The 24,479-nt window shown below is 37.1% G+C and overlaps 1 protein-coding gene across 3 annotated transcripts; it reads left to right on the top strand.

Annotated features, from left to right (window-relative positions):
* Nucleotides 1-617: 617 nt before the first annotated feature.
* Nucleotides 618-22,286, top strand: LOC117916244 (DNA repair protein RAD5A). Of its 3 annotated transcripts, XM_034832191.1 has the most exons (20): nucleotides 624-1,461; nucleotides 1,746-1,879; nucleotides 6,837-6,972; nucleotides 7,172-7,225; nucleotides 7,298-7,441; nucleotides 7,570-7,721; nucleotides 7,801-7,885; nucleotides 7,969-8,241; nucleotides 8,404-8,550; nucleotides 8,672-8,827; nucleotides 9,245-9,312; nucleotides 15,971-16,093; nucleotides 16,184-16,283; nucleotides 16,373-16,485; nucleotides 17,359-17,637; nucleotides 17,784-17,984; nucleotides 19,437-19,530; nucleotides 19,656-19,727; nucleotides 21,167-21,265; nucleotides 21,606-22,286. In XM_034832191.1, exons 1-20 carry the CDS (start codon nucleotides 841-843, stop codon nucleotides 21,726-21,728), a joined length of 3,174 nt encoding a protein of 1,057 aa, XP_034688082.1. In that variant the 5' UTR covers nucleotides 624-840; the 3' UTR covers nucleotides 21,729-22,286. The 3 variants fall into 3 exon arrangements, 2 of the variants coding, with proteins under 2 accessions (XP_034688083.1, XP_034688082.1); XR_004651538.1 differs by lacking the exons at nucleotides 19,656-19,727; nucleotides 21,167-21,265; nucleotides 21,606-22,286 and adding an exon at nucleotides 18,122-19,333 and having other exon boundaries at nucleotides 618-1,461; nucleotides 19,437-19,525; XM_034832192.1 differs by lacking the exons at nucleotides 19,437-19,530; nucleotides 19,656-19,727; nucleotides 21,167-21,265; nucleotides 21,606-22,286 and having other exon boundaries at nucleotides 619-1,461; nucleotides 17,359-17,633; nucleotides 17,784-17,856.
* The last annotated feature ends 2,193 nt before the right edge of the window (nucleotides 22,287-24,479 follow it).

Genomic DNA, 24,479 nt, shown 5'->3' with positions numbered 1-24,479 from the left:
GATAACTTTATAATCATGTTAGTATATTAATTTTAATAATTTAAGGAAGAAGAAAAGAGTTGGGGGCGTGGTTATTGGGTGGAGCTCATTTTCGTGGAAACACGATAAGCAGTTAGGGGAACACAAAAATAATGAAGAGAAGATACGAGAATAATCTATTATTTAAATAGTGAAAAAACAATGAAAATATGTTTTTATTATTATAAAAAAAAAGTGGTTTTTGAAAACACAAAAATACAAAAAACAAAAACATATCCATTTTTTCTAAACATGTTTTTAGTGTTTTTGTTTTCAAAAATAAAAAATAATTCTTAAAAACAGTCACCAATAAGACTCAAAATATTATAGAAAAATGTATTTTTAAAAAATATTAGATATTTAATAAAATTTAAAAAATCATTTATAATATTAAAAACTTATTTAAAATATTAAAAAAAAAACATTTACTTATTAATGCTTTTTCCTAAAAACACTTTAAAAAAAACATACTTCCCTTAAAAATATAAAACAGAACGCATTCTTCGTGGCGAAGGCCAAATGGTGACATACTTGGTTGAAATTGGGGGTCACGTGACTCTCACGTGCAAAAGGATGGCGGGAAATATTGCTTCTCTCACACGCTTCCTTCCCAGCCCGCGATTTTCCTTCGTACGCGCCACTGACCTCGTCTTCTTCACTTCAAAGTTCAAGCCACTCCAACAGAGGCCCTAGCGCATTATAGCACAAGGGCTTCCAACTCCATTATTCTTAACCTCTTCTCGGACCTAGGGTTTCACGGTTCTCCTGTGACTCCGCGCTCCAATATATACTGGTGGAATTAGGGTTAGGGTTTCATCGGATATGGGCAAGAAGGTCACGGATGAACTGTTATCGACCGTCCGTTCCGTAATTGGCCTGAACTACTCCGATATGGACATCATCCGTGCGCTTCACATGGCCAACAACGACGTCACCGCCGCGATCAACATCATCTTCGATACTCCAAATTTCGGAACTAAAATGGGAAAAAATACGGAAACTTTTCGCCGCAATTCGAGCTCCGTGAGTGGAATTGTCGTCTCAGATTCGTATCGAAACGAGGATGAGGCGAAGAAGTGTTCTTTAGGCAATGGAACTGTCGTCTCAGATTCGAATCGAAATAATAACGAGGCAAAGAAGTGTTCTTTAGGGTCTAATGAAAATGATACTCCAACTCCTAGCCATTTGGTTGATAATAGTTTTGAAGCTTCGAGTCGGTGCTCGGGTTCCATTGGGAGTGAGTGGTGGTTTTTGAATTGCAGTGAACTCGCGGGATTGTCAACTTGTAAAGGGAGGAGGATGAAATCTGGGGATGAAGTGTTTTTCACATTTCCATTGAAGAAGAGCCCAAATTCTCCTTCTCCAGGGAAGCTTACTGGACGAGGACGACAGATGGGGGCTTGCTCGGAGATTGTGAGGTTCTCCACGAAAGAGTCCGGGGAGGTAATTTGACAAGGCTTGCGTTTGGCTGTGAATAGTTTGTGGAGTAAGAAGGACCCACTTCCAAATGTCTGGTTTGGTTAATTTATGGACCATTAAATCAAATTTTACAGAAACCAAAGATATAAAGAATTTAAAAAACTTGTACTCTGCAGAATTGAATTTATTGAATTCTGGATTAAATCCAATTCCTTGAGATAAATGCAGCTGTGATTATTTAAAAGAATTCAAAATAATGGTTATAATATTCTGATTTTCTTTTAATATCTTTATGGTGTTTATGGCAGGTAGGTCGCATCCCAAATGAGTGGGCTCGGTGCCTTTTGCCGCTTGTGAGGGATAAGAAGGTTAAGATTGAGGGGTTTTGTAAAGCTGCTCCTGATGTGTTGGGCATCATGGACACTATTCTTTTATCAATCAGGTGTGCATATTGTCTAGAAATAATGTCTTTTTCAAAATTATTAGTTACTTTTTGAGTGGCATTGTCTGATTCAGCAATTGCCAAAGGGCTCTTCAAGTGCACCCTTTAAACCAGGCTTGTGATTAATCCTGAGCCTTGGATTGGACCTGGATAAGGCTGTCAGGTGAACCAATCTACTGAAGCATGGCTTTACCAGAGGCTTGTTTAAGGTCTGTTTGAGATGAAAAGGCTGTCAAGATTGTGCTTTTGGAGCTCCTTTGTCTTTTATGTGAAGCTTGGGCAGCCTACCATTTGGCTTGCTTGGCTTGCGTGCAGTCAATGACTTTCAAGACAAATGGAGCTTCATGAGTTCAGCCTGACTATATACTTGAGATCAGTTGTGTGATAACCAAGCCAATTGAATTTTTTGCTTGTGGAAATTGCAAGCCAACTCAAGTGGCCTGCCGCTTGTCTTTGCTCAACCCATTTACCACACTGGAACTAGATGTCTTTGTTCTCATTTAGATCTAGAAGCCTTTGTGAAAATGCTTTCTGCTGTGTTTATTGTATAGGATTACATATGAATATATAGAGAATAATTGTATAAAAATAGCCTAGGAAATAATGCCTATCATCATGCCATCAAAGATAAATAACATAAGTGAAGAATGCTAAGAAAGGAAAGAATCCTAGAAGATTCTGTGTACAACTATACAATTGTTACAACTCATATGGGCTGGAAAAATATTCAATAATCTGCCACCCAAGTTGGCTGGATTCCAATTGACAGATTTTACAACACTCCCCCTCAAGCTGAGGAATAAATGTTTCTCATTCCTAGCTTACTTAAAATAGTTTGGAATGACTGGGTGGGAAGCCCCTTTGTTAGAATATCAGCCAACTGGCCCTTTGTAGGAATATAAGGAGTACAAATCAACCCATTTTCAAGTTTCTCTTTTATAAAATGTTGGTCCACTTCCACATGCTTAGTTTGATCATGTTGCATTAGATTGTGTGCAATGCTGATGGCTGACTTGTTGTCACAGTAGAGTTTCATAGGTTCTTCCCATTTGATTCCAAGGTCATTTAGTATTATCTTGATCCAAAGAAGCTTACAGATTCCATGTGCCATGGTTTTGAATCCTGATTCTACACTAGACCTTGCTACCACCTATTGCTTCTTACTTCTCCAAGTCACTAAGTTTCCTCCTTAAAACATTCAATACCTTGATGTTGATCTTTAGTCTATTATTGACCCGACCCAATCAACATTCGTGTATGCTTCTAGGATTGAACTCCCTCCCCTTTTAAAATGAATGCCTTAGCTAGGTGAAAACTTTAGGTACTTTAGCACTTTAAATACCATTTCCATGTGCACTTCTCTAGGATCATGCATGAACTGGCTTACCACATTCACAGCATAGGCTATGTTATGTTTTGTGTGAGCTAAGTATATCAATTTCCCCACTAGGTGTTGATATATTTTTTTTTTAATTCACTGGAGTGCTTCCTTCTCCTTATTTAGCTTGTGAGATTGTTCCATTGGAGTCTCTGTTGGTTTGCAACCACTAATTCCTGTCTCATTTAGTAGATCTAGAATGCATATCTGTTGTGAGATTACTATTCCTTCATTAGAGTGTGCAACTTCAATCCTTAGGAAGTATTTGAGCTTTCCTGGGTCTTTGATTTCAAATTCCTTAGCTAGTTGCCTTTTCAATTTCTCCATTTTTGCGGGATCATTTTTGTGAAGACTATGTCATCAACATATATAATAAGGGCTATTACCTTGTTCATTTTTGTTTGTTTGAAGAATAAGGTATGATCCCTTTGACTTTGGTTGTATCCCATTCTCTTCATTGCCTTTGTAAATCTTCCGAACCAGGCTCTTGGTGATTGTTTAAGTCCATAAAGAGCCTTCTTGGGCCTGCACACTTTGCCTTTTTCAAATTTTTCTTCCAACCCCAATGACACTTCCATATAGACTTCCTTTTTTAAGTCTCCATGTAGAAAAACACTCTTAACATCTAGTTGTTGCAATGGCCAATCAAGATTAGCAGCCTAAGGATAGTAGAATCTGAATAGTGTTCATCTTTGCCATAGGTGCAAAGGCTTCATGGTAATCAATTCCATGAGTTTGTGCATACCCCTTTGCAACTAGTCTTGTTTTGTATCTTTCTAGTGTGCCATTAGCCCTAAACTTTGTGGTAAACACCCATTTGCAAGCCACCTTCCTTTCATGTGTTATTTTTTTATTAGTGCACTCATTTCTTCCATCATTGCTTTCCCCCCAATTGTCATTTCTAAGTGCCTCTTGGACAGTTTTTGGTGTCTCTATAGAATTTAGCTTTGAGAGAAAGGCTTGGTAAGAAGGTGATAGTTTTTCAAGGGAAACAAAATGGATCAAAGGGTGTTGAGTACATTGTCTTTTTTCTTTTGTAAGGGCAATAGGCAAATCAAGATCATTAAGGCTAAGGAAATCATTGCCTTTTTTTTGTGTATCAGGATCAATTGAATTAGTACCTTTTTTTGGTTGAATGATTGGGACATATGGAGTTTCTAGGGCCAGTTGCTTCCTCCTTGAATAGACCTTGAGTGACACTTGAAAATCCTTCCCCTTTGAACTTTGCAAATAGGATTCAAATCTGGGTAAGTCAGGGACAGCTTCTGGTACAATTTTTTAGGTGTTCTTTGGGGCAATTGCTTGGGTATTTTCTGAAGTCACAGCTATAGAAAAATCTGGCATGACTGGTAAAGTGTTTGAGGCATTTCTGGGGCTTTTTTTTTGGTATTTTCTGGAGTGACGACTATGGAAAAATCTGATCCCTTAGTTTGGACAAGTTTGGTGGAGTTCTCCAAGATAGGAAGAGTAGATAGGCTAGGAAAGAATTCCTTATCTTTGGCAAAAGGTTCCCCCTGAAGATAATGATTGGGGGAAAAGGTTGTTTTTTATTGAAGGATACATCCATAGTGACAAAAAACCTTTTAGAAGCTGGGTAATAACACTTGTACCCTTTTAAGGGCCCTTGGGTCAAGTTTACTCCTTTGGTGAGCATGGATATGTACAAAGGCCACACACCAAAAGATCCTTGGGGAAAGGCGGTTGAAACTGTCAAATTTTGGAAAAAAATCTAGAAAGTGCCTCAATAGGGCTAGAATAGTTAAGAATCCGAGAGGGTGACTATTTATGAGGTATGTAGTAGTTAGGACAGCTTCTCCCTAAGATGACTTTGGAACATTCATTTGAAAAATCAGTGCTCTAGTGATCTCCAATAGATGCTTATTTTTATGCTCTACTATCCCATTTTGTTGGGGAGTATAATTATAGGAGGTATAATGAATGATTCCTTCTTTTTGGAATAAGATGTAAGGTATTGATTGAAGTACTCTTTTCCATTGTCTGACCTTATTCCTAGGACCTTGACATCATTCTTATTTTTTAGCATGTTATGAAAATGAGGAAGATTGTGCTAACCTCAGATTCTTGTTTCATGAGATATACCTAAGCAAACCGAGTGCAATCATCAACAAACAAAACAAATCAACTTACCCCAAAATGCTATGAACTTTGGTAGGTCCCCAAACATCCATATGGATCAAACTAAATGAAACAAAGCTTTTCTTATTACTTAAAGAAAAAGACACACAGTGATTTCTAGCATACTCACAAACATCACAATGGAAGTTTTGAACATTTAGTTTTTCAAACATATTAGAAAATATTTTTTCAATAATAAAAAAGGTGGATGACCAAGACGAAAATGGGATGATCAAACTTGTTCCTCGGCTGGAGGATGATGTTATGATAAATAGGTATGAGGAGTAGGACATGTTGTGCCACTTTGAGCTTGAAGGAGAAACAACCCCCTTTCTTCTCTAGCATGCCCAATCACTTTCCCTATGAGAAGGCCCTGAAAATAACATCCAGATTGTGTAAAGTTGACTAAGCAATTTAGGTCCTTAGTAATTTGAGGAATAGACAATAAATTTACTGAGAGTTTTGGAACATGTAAGATATTTCTTAATGTTAGAGAAGATGTTAAGAAGACATCTCCTTGACCAGTCACAATTGCTATAGTACCATCAACAATTTTGATCTTTTGATTTCTTGGGCATGGAATGTAACTAGAAAAGACTTTTGAAAAATTGGTCATATGGTCTAGTGCCCCTGAATCAAAATGATCCAAGGGCTGGAAAACCTAATTTTAGAGGTACTCACGGAGATGGAATACTTACCTGTCTAAGCAAAATGACTATGTCCCTCAGGTTTTTCCAACTTGAAAATGAATCATTTGAGTTTGTCAATTTCCTCCTTGTTGAGCTCCATTTCTTGGCCAAAGCTTTCTTCCTGCTGTTTTCCTCAATTTTCAGCAAGATTGACTTGTGATTTATAGCCAGAATTAACCCCTTTATCCCCATTCCCCTTAAAAAAATTTAGGGGCTTGCCATGGAGCTTCCAACATGTCTCCCTTGTGTGCCTAGTTTTCTTGCAATAGCTGTACCATAAAGAGTCTTTCTCACTTGTTTTCTTACCTTTGCTTGTACCAGAGTTTGCAACATTAGTCGCAGCACTTCCTTCATTTCCACTTTGTTTTGAGATGGCTAAAGCAGATCTGTCCATGGTGCTTCCCTTTTCTAACATTATATTTCTCCTTTCTTCTTCTCTTCTAACGATTGCAAAGGCTTCGTTTAGAGATAGCAGTGGCTCTTTGTACTCTAGTTTCTTTGTAAATGCCAATGGATTTGGAATTGAATTTATATTCCATAAACTCCAAATCCATGGTATAAGCAACATCTCTTTTGCGTCGATTCCAGCTTCCAAGTTCAATCAAATTGCATGCAACAAAATCTGGCCTTATGGAATTGAATACTTTTTGTGGCTTGATAGAAGGGTAAAATAGAATTTTTCAGTGATCTTGATCTTGTATTTCTAGTTAACTCATTGAGTATTTGATGAATTTTAATTTTGTTTACATTTCAGTGTATATATCAATAGTTCTATGTTCCGAAAGTGCCAGCAGACCTCCCTTAGAGCAGCCAGCAATTCTTCTGAGGAGTCAGTTGTTCATGCTCTCCCAACCTTGTTTAGGTTGCTGGGATTAACCCCTTTTAAAAAGGTGATAGTTTATCCTTTTAGTTGCAAACCCTTTTTTTTGTGAGCCTATTTCTCTCCTTTGATTATGTCACTAACTTGTATAGTTGATATGAAATTTTGACTTTGGATCTATTTCAGAGCCGGATTGTTTTGTTGTTTATGCTAGCTTCTTTTAGAATGCAATTGATACTTTGTTTTCGTTATTGCTTGATTATAATTAGGCAGAATTCAGTCCTGATGATCTGTATACGAGGAAGCGGCCTTTAGAATCAAAGGTACAATAACGAATTTATTTGATTCTTTAGTTACGTTCTTAGTGGATTTAGCATTGAAACTTGCTTGAACAGGACAATTCTGGTATTCCTGGCTTACTGTCACATGTCAAGTTTAAGAATCCATCTCCAAATGGCAATGAAGTTGAAAATGAGGAGTCCATTTCAGACACTGATCTTGACAATATTGTTGGCGTCGGAGACAACTCTTATCTTGAGGTATTGTAATTTCTTAGAATATTTTCTTGTACTTTTGGAGCTTACATGTGCATTTTTCTTCATCCCCTTCCCCCACCCCTCACCATGCTTTGTGCAGTTGAAGTACTCCAGATTTTTTTGTATTTCAGGAAAGGGATCCCCCTAGCACCCTTCAGTGTGAACTTCGCCCCTATCAGAGGCAGGCTCTTCACTGGATGATCCAGCTGGAGAAGGGACCATGCATGGATGAGGCAGGAACAACCCTTCACCCCTGTTGGGATGCGTATCGCCTTGCAGACAAGTATGTGGGACGAGCATAACTTTTTATGCTTTATGCTTGCTTTGAGTCTGGAACCTCATACAGGTGTTTGTGTACACAGGAGGGAGCTTGTCATCTATTTGAATGCATTTACAGGTGATGCCACAACAGAATTTCCAAGCACCCTTAAAATGGCCAGAGGAGGAGTATGTGTTATATATATCTTTGATATCCATCAGTTGTTATCAAAAAACCGCTTTACAGTATTTTGACTTGACTACATTTGAAGATTCTGGCAGATGCAATGGGGCTTGGGAAGACAATTATGACCATAGCTCTCCTTCTTGCTCATTCAGAAAAAGGTCTACTAGCCAGTAGTCAATCTACAAGTCAGCACTATCATGAAAGTAGTGAAATCAGCAGTATTTCAGATCAATCTCCAGATCTTTCAAAGAAAGCAGCTAAATTTTCAGGTTTCCATAAGCTGAAGAAGCAAGAGAATACCCTTACTAGTGGGGGCAATCTGATCATATGCCCTATGACACTTCTAGGCCAGTGGAAGGTAGCCATTTTCCCATAATGATCTTTACTTTTCTTAGATATACTTATTGCCATTTTCCACTGCTTATTAAAGGAGTTGGTAATTTAATGGGTATCACAGGCTCACCAGCAATCATGTACTTCTCCATTTCTGAGATTATTCTAAACATCTGTGTGTTGACAGGCAGAGATTGAAACTCATGCTCAACCTGGTTCTTTGTCTGTTTATGTTCATTATGGACAAGGTAGATTGAAGGATGCAAAAATTCTAGCCCAAAATGATGTTGTAATCACCACATATGGAGTGTTAGCCTCAGAATTTTCACCTGAGGTAGCTTTGAAATGCTCTTGTTTGATTTTATGGGAATTTGCTGTGTGCTTTGCATTGGATGTCCTTGCATAGGTTAAAGGTTATTCTCTATTCTCTTTCCATTCATGTGTTCCATTCGTAGCATGCTGAAGACAATGGGGGACTTTACTCGGTTCATTGGTTTAGAGTAGTGCTTGATGAGGCGCATACTATAAAATCCTCTAAAAGCCAAATTTCTATGGCGGCGGCTGCTCTAATTGCTGATCGCCGATGGTGTCTTACTGGTACTCCTATCCAGGTGAGTTTAGTGGAAAATTTTTGTGATGCCATCCTTACGTTTAAATGATTGTCCCTTTTGTTTTCTTCTGGACAAATTTTTTAGGTAAGTTTTTTGGATTTTTTTGTCGTCTGCATTATCTGACGGATAGCATGTTTTGTGAGACTGCCCTGTATTATTTGATAAAAGCCACAATAGTTTTCTGTGATTTGATGTTACATTGTGTTATTCCAATGAACACATTACTACACTGAATGACAAACCCACATGTAAATTGGTTTTATTCATTGCATTAACTCCTTGCTCTTATACAATTAATGTTGTTGCATGCATCATATCCTAAATAGTTTGAAGGAATTTGTACTACTTGCAAGTTACATCCGATGGATTTTTGTCTTTGCAGCTGTTATTCCTTGACATTTATTTTTTCCATCACAGAACAACCTGGAGGACATTTACAGCCTTCTTCGGTTTTTGAGGGTGGAACCTTGGGGAAACTGGGCATGGTGTGTTCTCCCTTGTTTTATATTGTGATTATACATTATATTAGGTGCTTCTTAATATATCTCTTGCTTGCCACCAAAAAAATTGTCATTATAAATTATTTTAGTTTTTTTAAATTTGAGTTTTTGTTATCCATATGTTTCAGACATACACCTTGAGTGTCATTGCTGTTTCAGGAGCAACAAAGTTGCTTCTGACCATTTCTCTATAATGTTATTCAGATTTCTCATAGTTATGGTCCAAGCTTCTTGGGATGAATTTTGGATTTTAACATATTAAAGTGTTAGTCAGACTGAACCATATTGTTCTCTCATGCCTAATAGCTTAAGCTTTTGGGCTGAATGGTAGTTTAAACTTTAATATGATATCAGAGCTCTATTTTTGGAGATGCTGGGTTCAAGATCTCTATTGTTTATCCCCCCATTTGGTCATCTCTGAAAGGAAGCTGTTAGGGTGGAATGTTGAATGTTAACCAACTTGGTATACATTTATGTTTGTAGGAAAACAAACATTCTATTAACAGAGCCCATAAAAAAAAGACAAAGTTGGCCTATTTTGTAACAAGTTATGATTTTGTGCCAATTGGTGGTTTAGGCAAATATGTTTAGGTTTCAATTGCCCAGAGTTTGATATATATATATATATATATATATATATATATATATATATATATTTTGATCAGTCCCAGAGTTTGATATTTATCTTAATTCATTTCCCTGTGGACCAAGTTTTGCTTTGCCAAATTAATAGATTGGTTTGTCATCTTTTAGCTTTCTTCCGGAATTTGACATCCCAGTATATTGTTGGGTACTTGGTGGGTAGGCACTCATTTTGGCACCTGATGTTCCATCCAGGGTTAGTGTAGGCCTGGAAAAAAAAAAAATCAATGCCTAAGTGGTCTGCTTTACATAAGATGTAGGCTTTCTTGAAGTGAAGTGCATGTTTTGGTGTCTGTTTTCCACCCTGGATAGTATAACCCTGAAAACAAGGTGTCTTAATGGTTTACATGGCACACAATGTAGGTTTTCTTCAAGTGAAGGGGGTGATTTAGATCTGGAAAATATAACAGACAGCCAATGCTTTGCATTTCTGGAAAAAAGTTAGTTTTAGTGTTGAATAAGTGAAGCTTAATGGTGATACATGTTAAGGGATGAGGTGCAGTTGAGACACATATTGCAGCAGTGGGGGAGGGTAACGAAGGTGGCGAGGAAATCTTTAAAGCTTGTTGATCTGATGAAGGTAACATTGTGGGTGGAGATGCTTCCATATGTAGTGCTTCCAGCGCTATTAGAGGTAGAAGATGGAGAGTGGACACACATGGTTGCAGTTACAGTCACCGGAGAAGATGACGGAGAAGACTCTATCAGGCCTGAGTCGAATCACAACAAGGACGAGCTGAGGTCAGCCGGGGGTTGCGTCTTTCAGAAGCCACAGAACGCTGAGGGGCTACGAGCTATTGACAGGACCTTTGAGAGCCATAGCTGGTTGCCTCGTCATCGTTCCCATTTTCGTTCTTCAGATTCAAAATCGGCTAAGGGGGAGAAAGGAAAGGGAAGGTGGAGGCTGGGCCCAATGGCGGGAAGCAATATTGGGCCAACTCCAGACGCCCTTGAAGCCCGTTGTGAACGGGCCCAACTTGAGGCACAAGATTTTGGGCCCCTAGCGGGTCCAGCCCATAAAGGATCCTCTAATGGCGGCCCAGGTGCATCTTCGTCTTCAAAGCTCCTAAGACCAGGGCTCACTGCAAAGAATAAAATGTCGGAAGCTCTTCTTCACGTGTCGGCAAAGCCGAAAGGATCTTCAGTCTCCGTAAGGCGCAGAGCAAGAAGTGGGCCGCCGAGTTTTGAGGAGGCGTCTTCTACCCCGAAGCGAAACTTAGAAGGAGGTGGCTCACTGGAGACAAATCGAGACGCTTCTCGGGGCAAATCTCACTCCAGAAAGAGCGATCTCTCCACTGGTTTTGAAACACCCAAAGATTCTACCGGCGAGGCAGAGGGAGAAGAGGGGATTTTGCAATGCGATTTGTTCAATGAGGTGCGTACCCCTTTCTCAGCTGTTTCTGAGCGAGATCTTCCTCTGTCTGGGGCTTTTGAGCCAAATCTTTTTCCCGAAACCTCTGTCTCTTTGGTTCATCCTTCTCGCTATCAGTCTTTCTCTTCGATTCCGTTGGAGTCAAGCTACGCCGTTCAGCGTGGTTCCGTTTCTATCTCTCCTGTGGTGTATAATAACCATCGTGGTGGTGCGTCCTGTTCGGAAGGTGTGGTGGTGCCCCTAGAAACCTCTAACCGTAAATTTAAAGACCAGCCTCTCCTTAGGGAAACTCTTAGCAACCCTGAGGTGCGTGGTGTCTCAGGTGAGGCCTCGTTCCCAGTGCTAGAACCTTCCACCCTCCATTTGGAAGGTTTTCAGGTTGAGGGGCTTACGCCTCGGAAGATGATCAAGGTTCAGTCGGTTCTGGAGAGTTTGAGGGTTAGAATTGTCAGGGATAATGGAAAAGGTATGGAAGGAGAGAGCAAGAGTGCTTTTTCTGAGGACAAGGTTTATTCCAGAAGAAAGAAGAAAAAGGACTTTGGAACTGGAGGAGAGGATTAGTTCTGGGTGTGGGTTGTGTTGGGTTGTTTTTGTTTTCATGAAGATCTTAAGTTGGAATACAAGAGGTTTAGGATCTAGGAAGAAAAGGAGGACTGTGAGAAGGTTTTTAAGTACTCAAAACCCAGATGTGGTGATGCTTCAGGAAACAAAGCGTGAAATTTGGGATAGGAGGTTTGTGAGTAGTGTTTGGAAAGGTAAAAGTCTGGATTTGGTTGCTCTTCCTGCTTGTGGGGCGTGGGGGGGGATTGTGATATTGTGGGATTCAATTAAGTTCAAGTGTTCAGAGAAGGTGTTAGGATCTTTCTCTGTTACTATAAAATTGAACTCTGATGAGGAAGGGTTTTTTTGGTTAACCTCAGTGTATGGCCCAAATAAGGCTGTGTGGAGGAAGGACTTTTGGATGGAGCTTCAAGACCTGCATGGTCTGACTTTCCCAAGGTGGTGCGTAGGAGGGGATTTTAATGTGATCAGGAGGTTATCTGAGAAGATGGGTGACTCTAGGTTAATAGCCAACATGAGGTGTTTTGACGAGTTTATAAGGGAAAGTGGTTTGTTGGATCCCCCTCTTAGGAATGCGGCTTTTACATGGTCAAACATGCAAGTCGATCCTATTTGCAAGAGGTTAGATAGGTTTTTGTTCTCTTCTGAGTGGGATTCTTTTTTCTCTCAAAGTATTCAAGAGGCCCTTCCTAGATGGACCTCTGACCATAGCCCAATTTGTTTGGAAACTAATCCTTTAAAATGGGGGCCGACTCCTTTTAGGTTTGAGAATATGTGGTTGCTCCATCCTGAGTTTAAAGAGAAGTTTAGAGATTGGTGGCAAGAGTGTACAGTTGAAGGTTGGGAAGGTTACAAGTTTATGAGGAAATTAAAGTTTATTAAATCAAAGTTGAAAGAGTGGAATGTAGTGGTCTTTGGAGATTTAAGAGAGAGGAAAAAGCTCATTCTTACGGACTTAGGCAGAATTGATCGAATCGAACAAGAAGGGAATTTAAATCTTGATCTGGTTTCGGAAAGGACCTTAAGAAGGAAGGAGTTAGAGGATTTGTTATTGAAGGAAGAGGTACAATGGAGACAAAAATCTAGGGTTAAGTGGATTAAAGAAGGGGACTGCAACTCTAAGTTTTTTCACAGAGTGGCCACTGGAAGAAGAAGCAGGAAGTTCATAAAGTCTCTGATTTCTGAGAGGGGGGAGACTTTAAATAACATTGAGATTATTTCTGAGGAGATTGTAAATTTCTTTGGGAATCTCTACTCCAAACCCGAAGGTGAATCTTGGAAGATTGAAGGGATTGATTGGGCCCCTATTTCTGAAGAGAGTGCAATTTGGTTGGATAGACCGTTTTCTGAAGAGGAGGTTCGAATGGCAGTTTTCCAATTGAATAAGGAAAAGGCCCCTGACCCTGATGGCTTTACTATAGCAGTTTATCAAGAGTGTTGGGATGTGATAAAAGAGGATCTTATGAGGGTGTTTTTTGAGTTCCACACTAAGGGGGTAATAAATCAAAGTACAAATGCGACATTCATTGCTATGGTGCCAAAGAGAAGCCAAACTTTTAAAATCTCAGATTATAGACCTATTAGTTTGGTTACAAGTTTATATAAGATAATTGCTAAGGTCTTATCAGGGCGTTTACGCAAAGTTCTTCATGAAACAATTTTTGGCTCTCAAGGAGCCTTTGTGGAAGGGAGACAAATTTTGGATGCTGTATTGATAGCCAATGAAGTGGTGGATGAGAAAAGAAGGTCAGGGGAGGAAGAGGTTGTCTTCAAAATTGATTTTGAGAAGGCCTATGATCATGTGGATTGGGGCTTTTTAGATCATGTGCTTCAAAGGAAGGGGTTCAGCCAGAAATGGAGATTTTGGATGAGGGGCTGTTTATCTTCTTCTAGTTTTGCTATCCTAGTTAATGGGAATGCAAAGGGTTGGGTTAAGGCCTCTAGAGGTTTGAGACAGGGAGATCCTCTTTCTCCTTTCCTTTTTACTCTAGTAGCAGATGTTCTAAGTAAGTTGATGATTAGAGCTGAGGAAACTGGGTTAACTGAGGGTTCTTAGTGGGGAGGGATAGGACTAGAGTGTCCTTGTTACAGTTTGCTGATGATACCATATTTTTCTCTAAAGCCTCTTTGGACCTTCTTCAAAACCTTAAGATTATCCTTTTGGTTTTTGGGCAAGTATCTGGTTTAAAAATCAACTTAGAGAAAAGCTCCATTTCAGGTATTAACACTAGGCAGGAGGTGTTGTCTAGTTTGGCTTTGGTTTTGGAGTGCAGAGTATCAGAGTGGCCTTTGTCTTATTTAGGCCTCCCTTTGGGAGGGAACCTAAAGACAATAGGCTTTTGGGATCCAGTGATTGAGAGAATTTCGAGGAGGCTGGATGGGTGGAAAAAGGCCTATTTGTCTTTGGGAGGGAGGACTACTTTAATTCAGTCTTGTCTGTCTCACATCCCTAGCTACTTCCTCTCCCTTTTTAAAATCCCTGTATCTATAGCTTCAAAGATTGAGAAGATGCAAAGGGATTTTCTTTGGTCTGGTGCCGGGGAAGGGAAGAAAGATCACCTAATCAGATGAGAGGTTGTTAGTAGACCAAAGGAGATGGGAGGTTTGGGCTTTGGGAAGACTTCTATGAGAAATATTGCCCTCTTAGGGAAATGGCTTTGGAGGTTCCCTAGAGAAAGGAGCGGTCTTTGGCATAAGGTTATTGCGAGTATATATGGGACACATCCTAATGGATGGGACGCCAACATGGTGGTTAGATGGTCTCACAGATGTCCTTGGAAGGCTATTGCTCAAGTTTTCCAGGAGTTCTCCCCTTTTGTCCGCCTAGTGGTGGGCAATGGGGAGAGAATTCGGTTTTGGGAAGATCTTTGGTGGGGAAACCAAACTTTGTGTTCTCAATTTGTTGATCTCTACAGAGTTATTTCTGTGAAAAACCTCACTATTTCAAATGTTCTTGGCAATTCCTTACCATTGTCTTGGAATTTTAACTTTCGCCGCAATCTAACGGATTCAGAAATTGATCTCCTTCAGAGATTAATGTCCTCCCTAAATTCTGTGCTTCTTTCCCCTTCTTCATCAGACTCAAGAGCGTGGTCTTTGTCTTCGTCAGACTCGTTTTCAGTGAAATTTTTTTTCTATGCCTTGTCAAGAGTTTCAAGTCCTTTAATGTTCCTTCCGGCCAAGTTTTTATGGAGCTCAAAAGTCCCTTCAAAGGTTAAGGCTCTCGCTTGGTTAGTAGCTCATGGGAAGGTAAACACTAATGACAAGTTGCAATTGAGAAGACCCTACAAAGCCCTTTGTCCTCAATGGTGCATTCTTTGCAAAGGAAATGGAGAGTCGGTTGATCACCTTTTCCTTCATTGTCCCATTACCATTGGACTTTGGCACAGGTTGTTCAATCTAGTAGGTATGATTTGGGTCCCTCCAAGGAGCCTTGAAGACATGTTGGTTATTTCTTTTAAAGGCTTGGGGAAATCATTAAGAGGCAAGACACTTTGGCAGATTGCTTGCCTTACTTTGATTTGGATGGTGTGGCAAGAAAGAAACAACAGGATCTTTGAGGATAAAGGGAGAACGGAAGAGACGATTTGGGATTTGATCCGGTTTTATTCTTCTCTTTGGGCTTCTTGTACTGAAGCCTTTAGAGGAGTTCCTCTAAGCATTCTACAACTCAATTGGATTGGGGTTTGCGTTTCAAGAGTTTGAAGATTGTTGGGGTTTCTTTTGTTTTTAGGTTTCTATTGTTGGGTGTTTTCTTTGGTATTTGTGTAGGAAGGACCTCTCATCCTTCCCTTGGTTTTTTTCTTTCTTTTGTCTCTTTTTCCCTCATGTATTTGTTCTTTTATTAATATAATCTTCTTTGTTTCTGATCAAAAAAAAAAAAAAAAAAAAAAGTGAATATCTTTAAATTTCTGGAAATTATTGACAATATTAGCCTCAAGTAGTGGAGTTTCATAATGCCTAAATGATAAACTATGAAAAGGTGAATTCCCCTTCTCAGTTTTTGTCTTGAATGACTCAATGTGGCATGGTAGTGATGTGGTGGTTCTATTTTCTTACCTAATCTAGGTGGAATAAACTCATTCAAAAACCATTTGACGAGGGTGATGAGAGAGGATTAAAGTTGGTCCAATCCATCTTAAAGCCAATCATGTTAAGAAGAACAAAGTTTAGCACTGATCGAGAAGGCAGGTGAGTAAGCTAGCTGAGGACATTATCCCATTACAATTTTTTTTTCTTTTTTTAATGTTTTCTGATCCTTTTGCTCTTTCGTTGTCCCAGGCCAATTCTAGTTCTCCCTCCAGCTGACATTCAAGTGATTTATTGTGAACTTACTTCAGCTGAAAAAGACTTTTATGAGGCTCTATTTAAAAGATCCAAGGTATTCCCTGACTTAAATGATTGTATTGACTGCATTTTTCTGATTTTAGTATGACACCTTTTCTTTAATTTGATTGAAACATTCTTCAGGTGAAGTTTGATCAATTTGTTGAGCAAGGACGGGTTCTTCATAATTATGCTTCTATTTTGGAGTTGCTTTTACGTCTTCGCCAATGTTGTGATCATCCATTTCTTGTGATGAGGTTTGTCTCTTACTTGGGTTTGCTCCATTAGTGATGGATTCATGCCCTAGTGCAGTGGTTCTGGTGATGATGCTGTTGATAATAACAATGATGGTGGTGCTAAACAATGGACAGTGGTCTTGATTGACTGTAGTAGCTAGATTTGTGCTACTTATAAGATTCAATATATGCCTTTGTCGTTTCCAATCAAAAAAAAAAAAAAGATTCGTTTATGTTTAAATCATTTTTTGTTGAAATTGATCGGTTAGCTTAAATAGTGTTTTTATTAAATTTTATTTTGCAAAGAGAACAATTATTGACTAAGGATGTAAAGGTCATCATAGACAAGAAGTGACCCCTGAGGCGTGGCTCAAGTGGTGAGGGGTTGGGGTGGGGATGTGGGAGGTTTGAATTTCTCTTCTAAACAGGGGAAAAGTTTCCAATCAAAAATAAAAAAAAGAAGCAAAGATAAAAGCCAAACATCAAGCATAAAGAGGAAAAAGGACCATTTGTAGATGGATTATTCCTGCAAAAAATTTTATGACAAGCTTTAAGATGCCAATTTTAGAAGAACAAATAGTGCTAAAATTTATCAAGAAGCCTTCAGTTTCTTATACATACATACATAGGTCAGAACTCAACCTGATCATCATCATCATCCCTTATGGCCTTTGTTGTCTGGGGCTATTCACTATACTTATTTTTCTACTGTCCCTGAAATGCAGCCGCTACTCACTAAAAATATATATATATATATCAAACAGCTTGAAGGATTCATTATCTCTTCATTCTCATAGCAACCTATAGATTGCGATCATATAGTTTTCTTGACGTCCTCTTTTGTAGTGTTTTACCATTGCAATGATTGGTAATGGGAGGTTTTGATGTGTCCAGTCGAGGTGATACACAGGAATTCTCTGATCTGAATAAGCTAGCTAAGCATTTCCTAAAAGGTGGCCAGAATGCCCTGGAAGGAGAAACCAAAGATCTGCCTTCATGTGCTTATATTCAAGAGGTTGTGGAGGAGCTGCGTAAGGGGGAGCAAGGAGAATGCCCTATATGTCTTGAAGCATTTGAAGATGCAGTGTTGACTCCTTGTGCTCATCGTTTATGCCGAGAGTGTCTCTTGGCTAGTTGGCGAAATCCCACTTCTGGATTTTGCCCTGTTTGTAGGTACCTTTTAGTTAATGTCAGTGGTTTTATTATTTGGCTTTTAATGCATTTTATTTTTGTACTACTTATATTTTATTTTTGTTTTTTGTTGTCCTTTTTATAATGGAGTTTTATACTATCTTTGAACATGATCTCTCTCTTTACAGGAAGACCATCAGTAGGCAAGATCTTATTACAGCTCCGACTGGAAGTCGATTCCAGATTGATGTTGAGAAAAATTGGATGGAATCATCCAAAGTTGCTGCTCTCTTGCTCGAACTAGAAAATCTCTGCTCTGTGGGCTCCAAAAGTATTTTATTTAGCCAGTGGACTGCCTTTCTCGACCTCTTGCAGATTCCCCTTTCTCGGTAACTATCAGTTGCTGTTAAATGCTTTCTGACAAATTTATTTGGTTTTTATGAAGGCATCTTGTTTGTTGGGTTAGCGTTTCTTTTCTAGGATTTCTAAATTAGTATACGCTATAAATAATACTGAGGTCATGCAGGTGCTGCTGGGATTGGCTCACCATTACTAAAAATGTCTTGCCACCCCTCTTATCAAAATTGATAGAGAAATGTCCTGATAGAACTATTTGTCAGCTTTTTCCTTATGTGGCAAAGGAAAATGCTTTAAGAAAACCCAAAAAGGATTCCACCTATGTAGACCTGGAGGTATACAAGCAACACCCAAATGGAAAGAAAGAGACACAAAAACAAATCTGCACCAGCAAAACATGACAGAAAAGAGAAAGCAACAGAATACAAACAGAAGTCAATCCTTCCCAGCTTATCAATGAAGTCCTATAAAGCCAATGCCTCTTTCCTGGAGAATCCTCTGATCCAATGAACAAAGATCTAAGGGCAAATTCCATTTGTCTAAGTTTAAACACCTGCATCCCTTCACAAGTCCTGCTATTCTGTTCCTTATAGAGACACCATGTTTAGTATCATGAGGCTGTCCTTCACACCTTTCTCTTCTGATGACAAACCTACTATGCCATCTTGCTAAAACTCCTTGAACAACCTTGACATGACCCAAGCCACCTCAAATTGAAAACATGCTAAAGACCTACAAATGCTGAGCCACAGAACAGTTGATTAATGAATGGCTTGTTAGCTCCTATTCTCTCTTGCAAAAGTAAACATCATTTCACAAGTGTCCTTCCCTCTCTTCTGTGCTGACCAATAGTTTAACATTCTCCCATCCAGCAGAGTATGCAGAAAGGGCTCCTTTCGAAGGAGCACAAGGTCCTCACAAATTTAGAACTGGAAAACTGTCTTGGCCCTAGAAGTTAAAGCCTTGAAAAAGAATTTAGTTAATTAACAGAAGATTGACCATACTTCATTGCCTTGCACCACAAACTATCCCCCCTATTCCTTGAAAGCTGCAAATCAACATGGCAGCCCATGAAATAATCCACCATCTCCAATTCCTAGTTATGAAATTTTGTAACAAAGCTATGGTTCCAATGCTTCTGGCCCTCCTCAATACTCCAGTACCTTGCTAAAATTGTATGGGTTTGTTAAATCTTTGTGCAAGTTGATTTTCACCTTAAGGATCTTCACTTTGGCAAAATCTGGATCACAGAATTTAAATTCTTAAACGTGGTTTTCTTTTTTTCATTTTTGTCCTTTGTTCCTTGTTCTGTCATTCCCTGGATCAGTGCCTTGGGAGTTCATATGTTTGTCATGGAAATCCCAGTGACACCAGATCCTAGGTATGTGTACTTTCCATCAAATGCAACAATATGTTGGAGTTCACCATCTTGGCAATCTGTTGCATATGCCATTGATATCAGTAGTTTTTCATCTTCTGAACAGGAGTAACATTTCATTTGTTCGTCTGGATGGAACTCTGAATCAGCAGCAACGGGAAAAAGTAATTAAACAATTCTCAGAGGAAAGCAACATCCTGGTTTGTCAGAAAAAATGTGGCCTTTTTTTTTTTTTTTTGTCCCTTTCTCTGAAGAGAAAGGAGGTGTGGGGAAGAGAGGGTTTGGGTTTAATAGTTGACGCACATTTTTGGTGTTTGTTACATAGGTCTTGCTAATGTCGTTGAAGGCTGGTGGAGTTGGAATAAACCTAACGGCTGCATCCAATGCCTTTGTTTTGGTATGTACCGAAGATCCAAACTTTTCACCTTTTTAATTGTGACATGATATAGTGCCTAGTTGTGGGCACTATATACAATAGTAGAAAGCATTGGCATTAGTGTTATACATTTTATGGAATAAGCAGCAACTTTTAGTTTTAGGCTTCTCTTTCAGCAAGTTGTAGACAATTTTTGTATTGATCATTGGAAGCTTGTTTAGTCAAGTAAAATTTTTCTGGAGTATCGGCCAAATAGGTAAAATCGTATACAATGAGCATCAGAAAGGGCGCAACCCGTGTACATTTTTGGGAGTATTAACACCCTTCTATCTTGTTTGAAATTGGGGATCCTTGCAACTTCCCAAAATTGAATTGACATTGTATACTAGTATGATGTAGGTGGTGTTTGTTTTTTTAGCTTTTTACTTGAAACAATTTGTTTTCAGAATTTAGGTTGTTTGTTTTTCTATTTTTTCATGACTTAATATAAACTTTTTATTAAATAGAAAAAGCCAAAATATGTAGTTTTTCCTAAATAGAAAAAATGACATATTGGTTTTTTTTACTTTTTAATACTTAATAGAAATAAAATACTATAAAAACAAACAACCTAATATTTAATACTATTAAGCATTAAGGTTCTATTTAGAATTAAGTAAAAAAACAAACACCACCATAGTGTAAGAGCACCTTAGATAATAATCAGGGATCTACCTTGTACCATCCAATAGCACACAATTATAATCAACCTAACTAATCAAATGCACAGAGAGCGTAAACTCTTAATAAAATATATAAAAAACAAAGGGTTTATTACAATAAAGTCGCATATCATTGAATTTAACACTTATAATATCCTTTCCTAATAAATTAAATATAATATAGGTTACAGTCATTCTCTTATGATTCCATAGCATCTTGGATTGTCCTCCTGTTTGGCTTTTGTTAAACTTTTGGGTGATACAACTATATATAGTTAACCTCAAGTTGTAAAGTTTATATCGTAGGCACGTCATACATGTTGTCTAAAAATAGTAAGTTGATCAAGATTGTATCTTGAGTTGCCATGATGGGGGGGATCGGTGTCAGCATGATGGCATGGATGAGGTGCAATTGTTGGTTTCCCATACTATTAAAGGCCTGTATGAAAGGTTTGTCATTAAAATATTATCTAGTAGGCCTTGGATTTGGATGTTCTTGAACAACATTTTGATCAAAATGATCCAGAAAATCATGCTTTAAGAGTGCCTGTAAGATTTCAGTCTTTTCAGCTTGTAAGGGCAGATTTTCTGTTAAATAAATGAATTAATAAAAAATAAAAATAAAACTAAGAATAAAAAGAAACAAGGAAAAGAACCAGTAGTATTCCGTCTCTCACTGTTCTGTTTCCATGTTCAATATGTTTCTTGTTAAGTAACTGAGTGTTTGATAATAATTTCTCATGGGCATTTTCTTTGAAGGATCCATGGTGGAATCCAGCTGTAGAGGAACAAGCTGTTATGCGGATTCATCGTATTGGACAAACAAAAAGGGTAATGATCAAGCGGTTCATTGTGAAGGTAACATCATTCTCCTTGGCTTGCAGACCATTCAGATGGAGCTTTTCTGCCCCAACCCCCCTAATATCCCCTCTGGTCATTCACTAGTAAGAGTAGTAATGGCTGGAAGAAGCTAGAGTGTCTGAGCTGCATGTTCAGAACTTAGATGGATAATAGTATAAATCTGATTAAAAACCTTATAACCTTGAAATTTCATAATCAAAGCTATGAAAAAAATGCATAGTGAACATTTAAATTGGGATAACAATTACACAGGCATATGGCTAATTATGACATTTGGACATTTCTCTAAGATGAGTAGAACTTTGCAACAACCTAGTAAAAATATCTTGGATGGCAGGGAACGGTGGAGGAAAGGATGCTGGCAGTGCAAGCTCGTAAGCAGCGAATGATATCTGGTGCCTTGACTGATCAAGAAGTCCGAAGTGCACGCATTGAGGAACTGAAGATGCTTTTCACTTAAGAGCATCAAGTAAAGCTTGGATTAAATCACCATGCTGAAGATGGGTTTTTGCTTTGGCTTCCAGAGCTCTTGAAATCTTGATGTTCAGGACTAAGGAAACTCAAAAGCCGTCCAACCAGCCTGGATCTCTAACTGAGTAGTTGAGGTGGTCCTCTTATTTATGGCACTGGGCAGAAGCTAAGTGGAGGCTGAAGAGATTTTAACCATTCAATCACATTATTTTTGTAACTTGTTCAAACCTGAAGTAGTGTTCAAAGCGGAAGTATAGAGTGGTGCAAGCAAAGTAGATGATGTCCCTGACCTCCAGTCAAAAATTGAGACAGGTCTGTTCAGGGCTAAGTCACCAGCTGACTCCCAGGTGTGTTAAAGATTTTACTTCCAAATGTAGCCCTTAAAAGAAATGGAGAAATGTTAATAGATTTCCTGCAATATAAGCTTCATTAATCAGGAATAATACTCTTCAATTTAATGTAAGGATACATCACATTTTGTTGTTAGGGTTGTAAACGCCAATCTTTCTCAATTTTTTTTAATTTTATATATAGATATATGCATGTATGTGCTTGACAGTTATAAACTAGGGTGTTTGATAAAATTTAATTCTTATTACTCAATGACTTAAGTTGATTTTAAGTTAAATTATATTTAAGTTGTTAATTTAAAATTTATTATTTAATTTTTACTTTAAGTTTTAAGGTTGCATGATAAAATTTATTTTAAATTATTAAATGATATATTTATTCTTATAAATTATAGTTAGGGTAAAGAAGATTGTAGAATAGTAAAAGAGATTATTGAGGTAATTATGACAAATACGAATAAAAAGTTAAAATTAAAGTATGAAATTAAGAATAAGTTAATTATTTTTATCTATTATTTAAAGTTGTTATTGATCTTAAGTCATATTATTAAGTTATTTTGTCAATCATATTTAATTTAGTTTAAATTAAGTTATTAAGTCATTTTAATTCATTAAGTTGGTTTATGTCTAGTTATTTACTCCAATTAACAAGTGGAATAAGCACATTCCTGTTTTAGATTTCACTTGATGACTTATTGGGTGAGTTGTTCAATTTCATAAAAGCCTTACTATAAAGAAGCCCAATTTCATAGGTATTTATGATCTAATTGGCTGTCCCTGAATAAATTCTTATATACTAATGAAGGAATGTATTTAGAGAAAATAATTATAAATACATATATTTATTATTCAAATGGTAAATGCTTAGCACTCATACCTCCATTAATATACTCCATCACATATGTTTGGAATGGGTACATGTGCTTTTTATCATTGTGTTTTTTTCTTAATATTTATTGTAATTATCTGCTCAATTATTTTTTAGTTCAAATCCATTGCGTTGGAACAATGTAAACCATTATTTCAAAATAAAAATAAGTACAAGTAAATATTAAAGATTTTCATCTAATTATGTGCTAAAATTGAACTTATGGCTTTTAATTAAATAACATTGTGCTCTTTTTAGAGTAATGCTAAATAATTGGACTATAATCAAATAAGTGAATGATAATTTTCTATTTTTAAATTTTTTATAATTTTTAAATATTATAAAAGAACATACCTAGAGATGGTGAATGTCTTTTAAAATAATAATTATTTAGGTAAAGTAATGCTTAACACTCATTAAAATATCTGTAATTTTTATACTCAAAATAAGATCATCGGTAAGGGGATGTTTAGTAAAACTTAATACTTAATGATTTAAGTTGACTTGAAATTAAATTATACTTAAGTTGTTAATTTAATTTTTTTTACTTAATTATTACTTTTAAGTATTAAACTTGTTTAATAAAATGAATTTAAAACTTATTTTAAATTATCAAATTGAAATATTTATTATCATAAATTATAATTATGATAAATAAGAAAAAAATATAAAATGAAGATAAGAAGTTAAAAGTAAGTTAAATATTTTTACTTATTACTAAAAGTTATTTATTTAATGACTTAAAAATTATTAAGTCACTTTAAGTTATTAAGTTATAAATTTCATATTTTTAATATTTTCTTATTATTTTTCCTTAGATAGCTAGATTTCTAATGAAATCCAATTGAATCCAAATTGATCATCTTTCCATCATTGTCATCACATTTTGAGTTAGGAAAATTCAAAATTCAAAATTTGACTTTTACAATGGTCAAACTTTCTCACTATTAATAAATATATTAGCATACCTTCATTTGTTTTTCAACCCTCTATAATGTAAAATTCTCAATTTTAGTAATTTTTCATTTTTAGAAAAGTATTTTTTTACTAAATCTATCGGAAGGAATACATTACTCTTCCTACAATAATATTATTTTTATTTAATTTATAAATATTTATATAATATAAGAATAAAAATAAGAATGAAAATAAATCATAACAATAACAGATGTAAAGTGTGTCTTGGTTTTTCCGAGAATAATTTTTTTTCTTTAATTTTTTATTCTAATAAATAACCTAATTATAAATAATAAATTAAAAAAGAAATAAAATTTTCATTGCGGGGGGCCGGTGGCAAGAGTGAAAGTAATAGAAAAATCAGAAATAGAAAAAAATAATTTTTTTTCTATATAGAAATTTGAAATGGAAAAGGGTATTATTGGAATATAGAAAAATGGTGCACACGCATCCTGTCGATATATAAATCATACAGGAGTTCAACCTTCCATGAACGTACGGAAGGAGGTAGAGCAAATCTGCGTGCTGTGGCAGGTGCGATTCTTCTCTTCTTTCACTACCAAGT

The sequence above is a fragment of the Vitis riparia genome, chromosome 6 (genome assembly GCF_004353265.1).
Source record: "Vitis riparia cultivar Riparia Gloire de Montpellier isolate 1030 chromosome 6, EGFV_Vit.rip_1.0, whole genome shotgun sequence".
NCBI classification, from domain to species: Eukaryota; Viridiplantae; Streptophyta; class Magnoliopsida; order Vitales; family Vitaceae; genus Vitis; species Vitis riparia.
The sequence above is the reverse complement of the archived record's forward strand: the minus strand, read 5'-3'. Positions and strand labels throughout refer to the sequence as shown.

Coding starts and splice junctions, on each gene's coding strand:
- LOC117916244 (XM_034832191.1), top strand. CDS start 841: ATGGGCAAGAAGGTCACGGATGAACTGTTATCGACCGTCCGTTCCGTA. Junction 16,094..16,183: donor AGCACTGATCGAGAAGGCAG/GTGAGTAAGCTA, acceptor TCGTTGTCCCAG/GCCAATTCTAGTTCTCCCTC. Junction 17,638..17,783: donor GGATTTTGCCCTGTTTGTAG/GTACCTTTTAGT, acceptor CTCTCTTTACAG/GAAGACCATCAGTAGGCAAG.